The 3922-nt window shown below is 43.4% G+C and overlaps 1 protein-coding gene across 1 annotated transcript; it reads left to right on the top strand.

Moving 5' to 3' along the window:
* Positions 1 to 2464, top strand: Pmar_PMAR004211 (hypothetical protein; the record flags this gene model as incomplete). Its single annotated transcript, XM_002768574.1, has 6 exons — positions 1 to 124; positions 688 to 796; positions 1217 to 1448; positions 1860 to 1940; positions 2006 to 2155; positions 2426 to 2464. The coding sequence occupies 6 exons, from the start codon at positions 1 to 3 to the stop codon at positions 2462 to 2464; spliced, it is 735 nt and encodes a 244-aa protein (XP_002768620.1).
* Positions 2465 to 3922: the final 1458 nt, after the last annotated feature.

The following is a 3922-nucleotide window of genomic DNA, read 5'->3' as shown; positions in this document are numbered from 1 at the left end:
ATGATGCAAAGTTTGCCCAATGACACAGTCTCGTCGGTGTATTCGAAGGTCATCGATCGGGCATTGAGTCGATTCCAGACCGAGCTACGACGGGAGGATGAGGAAGGGAGGGGTCGGGCTATACGTAATACGATGAGGGCATGGTGTGGTGAATATAATTTGTACTGGATGAGAGATAGTAGTGTCACTATTCTAGCGTGGTGGAATGTGCTCATGGTCAATTACGTGTGTTGCTGACAATACGGCAATTCTGTGGAATTTTCTGTTGAGTTTTGCACTATTCCATTCTGATGGTTAAACTTCAAAAATTAGGCTTGGAAACTCCTGAGCTAAGGAAACTGAACATGTATTTCGACACTGCTCGCTTTAAGACAGTCTCTATCGCATGCTGTGGCAAGGAAGTTATAGTAAACATCATTTCACTTTCTACGACTGCATGGTTACTGCTTGGCTGATGTTGTGTGGGAAATATACATATGGTCAACTACATGTGTTGGTGACAATCTGGAAACTCTGGCAGCAAGTTTCCATCGGTTTTTACACACTCCAATTCGCATGTAAACTCCTATAATTGGGCTTGGAAACTACTGAGTTCAGCTGAGGAAAGCGAACATATATTCCTCTAACTTCGGGAATATTAAAATCTCTAACTTTTATACTTGTGATTCGTATCAAGTATCGTTATAGGTGCTGACGTTCTGGGAGCTGTTAGAACGAGGTGGATGCATTTAACTAAGGAATGCTATTGCAATGAAGGACGGCTCCCGGCTGGATTGAAGAGACCAGCTAGTGCTGGGTAAAATTGAAGTATATGCAGTGTGGGAAAATTTGCACTAGGTCAACTATAGTACGAAATTCTTTGTGTTTTTAGTACACTTCTACACCTGAATTCGTCTGTGATAATTAGGGAGGAAACTCCCGAGCTCGGCTGAGGAAAGCGAACGTATATTCCTCCAACACTGATTATTCTGTTCGGGAACTTACATACTTGGAAATGTACATACTATCTGACGTTGTGTTGGTATGATCCAATTGGTTGTTAAATCTTATCACACACAAGGGAAATTTGAAAGTAGTATGATCGTTTCTCATTTCGACCATGGTTCGCTATGTGTATTGGTGACAGTGAGAAAATTTTGGGAATCTCTTGTGCACTTTTACGAGTAAATTGTCACATTTAATTTTGGACAATCCTGAGCTCGGCTGTTTTTTTCAGATCTGAAAATGGTGAAAATAACGTCAAAAAACTCCGGGTGGAGCGTGAAAAAACGGCCAACGATTCTGATGACGAAGATGACGACTTTGCAGATGAATTCGATGATGCTGAGTTTGTCCATGCTACAGCGGCTGGTCAGAAGGCCTCAGCTGAGGAACATGATCGAGCGGTAGCGGCTGAGACGAGGGAAAGGGAAAAGGAGGAGAGGCAGAAGGAAGTTGAGAGGAAACAGGTAATGTGCTGGGAGGTGTGGTATGAATTTGAAAAAATCGCGCATACGAGTTGGGAAAGGAGAGCGAGAACCTAATGAGAATACCCAGAAATTGCTGTGTTGTCATCAACGTATGTAGTGATTTATATTCGTGTATTCCCACACCGCTGCGAAGGAGTGTTGGGATGTGTGTTGGCTTCCCTCGGTTAAAATTACAGAAATTTACACACGACCTGTGGTAGAAGGATATGGTGAACTAGCGAGAGTCTCCGAAAATTATATCGGAATTTCTTTATCGTCTATGTACATATGTTCCCATGCCTTTGTATAGCAGTGTTGGAAAATGCGGTCGCGTAAATGTGGATAATCCTTTTCTACGTGTCACCAGCACGCGTAACTGACTACGTGCATTGAAGGTTGGAGTCATCTCAGTTCGAGGCCTGGTCAAAGATAGAAGGGGAGCTGATAGACGAGGAACGGTTGTTGGCTGAAGAGGATGCGTGTTGGAAAATGGTGAGGCGTGTGTGCATGCGTGCATACCATCTTTTTCGCAGATCATCATAACCCGTTTGTGTTAGGTTCCGGAGCCTGAGAAATGTCCGGTGAAAATCTATGGGAATGTTGAGGTTACTGAAATGGGTTCTAATAAAAGAAGTAAATGGAATGTGTCAGCTGATAGGATTCTGGTGGCTTCAGCCAGGGGGGAATGGCTTGCCTCTAGCATGGAAGTAAGTGTGGGAAAATATACATGTGTTGATGAGAATATGGAATTGGTTTTCATACCCTTATACCTGAATTCGAGTAGTGAGCGACAGTTGAGGAGAGCGAACGTGTATTTCAGCACTGTAAATGGGCGTCTTATTAGGAAGTTCTTCCGAAAGGCATGCTACTTGTTTTAGAGTAGACTTAATCGCACTTGATAGTCGTGACGTCGTCTATAGTCGAGAATTGGACGAATATGCTGCGATGTGATGGAAGGCGTTTGGCTGTCGTTTCAGGGTTCTTTTGTGCATCTAGGAGCGGAAACCGCTGAGTAACGATGATAAAGAAGATTTCCTTTCAGAGCTCACCATTGTGACGAGTTCGTTTAATTCGGGAACATAAGTGTTGTCGTATTCCTTGATTCACTCGAGTTTGGAGCGGCCCAGTTCGGCCGCGCCAACGAGTGAAGATCGAGGATTGGGTATATGGCATATACTGTATGCGGTACATAGTACGGCATACGGAGATCACCGATTGAGGTGGGATCTTGAATCAAGATTCTTGATACTCAGTGTGGGAATTCTTAGGAGAACACCTTTCCAAACAGCGTTTACATTACAACCTGTGCTTTCTTGTGTTATATAAGATGCTGCTTCCAATAGTGCGCTGTACCACTTGTTGGTGGTATCGTCGTTGATGCACTCTTCGAGGTATCGTGTGTTTGTCCATGCACCTACTCAGTAGGTCCTACTGCTTGATACGGACGCACGGTGTGAGAGATGAAGAATCTCAAAATTTCTTCTGCAACTCTCCAACTATTTCTTCTCTTTCGTTTCAACTCTATTATATTTCTGGGACAATTTCTCATTCGAACTACAACGATCCACACGGGTGGAAGTGTCTCGTAGTTACAGCTTCTGAAGTTGTTTTACGTGTGATTTATTGCCAGTAAATTATTGGCTCCATGCGCGACTTCATTATGGCTATTCAGCGAGGTTATTCATGATGGTCCAGCAGAATACTGGCGATTCACGAAAAGCTGGAGAAGGTGGGACTGTTGGAAATAATGAAACCTGAGAAAGAGAGGTGAATTACTAGCGTATTGCTGATCATCGTCGAAGGTGCGAAAACAGAATTCAAGGAGAAATTTATGTTCAGGCTATACTGTATCACCGCTATATTACCAGGAATCGGGTTTCCTTACCTGAATTCCTGGTCTTTGAATATGTAAATTGTCGGTCACATGACTCCGATGTGGTCACCGGTATGACATTCACACCATGTATCCTTGTCGTTGACTACTGTCAATCATGACTGCTCGACATCCGCGATATGCTCAGCATTCGATTCTATGCTTGAATGCTCAGCTTGAATCCAATAGCGCTCAATAGATATGTATCGACCGCTATTGGATTCAAACCGTAGTAACTCGAAGCTTCATTGTAATCAAATATTAGCTGTTATCGAGCCGTGGAATGCAGACGTTCTCATTCCGTTAGCAGATTTGCTGACTAAATGATTCACTGTAAATCAGTAGATCAGGCGCATCACTGGATGAGCTCAGCGGAGGAAGCATGTGCTCGATCTTTGAGAAGAGGATTCCAGGCTGGAATTTTCAGCGACTCTCTGAGAAGGGTTGGTACCTACTGGAACAAGAAGACTGTCGAATTCTTCTATGTTCATAGACATCGTTACAGATTCTGTAGCGTCCTTTAATACAGAACAAATATTGCCCACTCTAGCAATATTGATGCCGAAGCAGGACTTTGCTCGTAGATCTCCAACCAAATGGT

The sequence above is a fragment of the Perkinsus marinus genome, assembly GCF_000006405.1.
Source record: "Perkinsus marinus ATCC 50983 genomic scaffold scf_1104296967842, whole genome shotgun sequence".
In the NCBI taxonomy this organism is placed as follows: domain Eukaryota; phylum Perkinsozoa; order Perkinsida; family Perkinsidae; genus Perkinsus; species Perkinsus marinus.
Note: the sequence above shows the minus strand (reverse complement) of the source record. Positions and strands in the feature narration are given on the sequence as shown.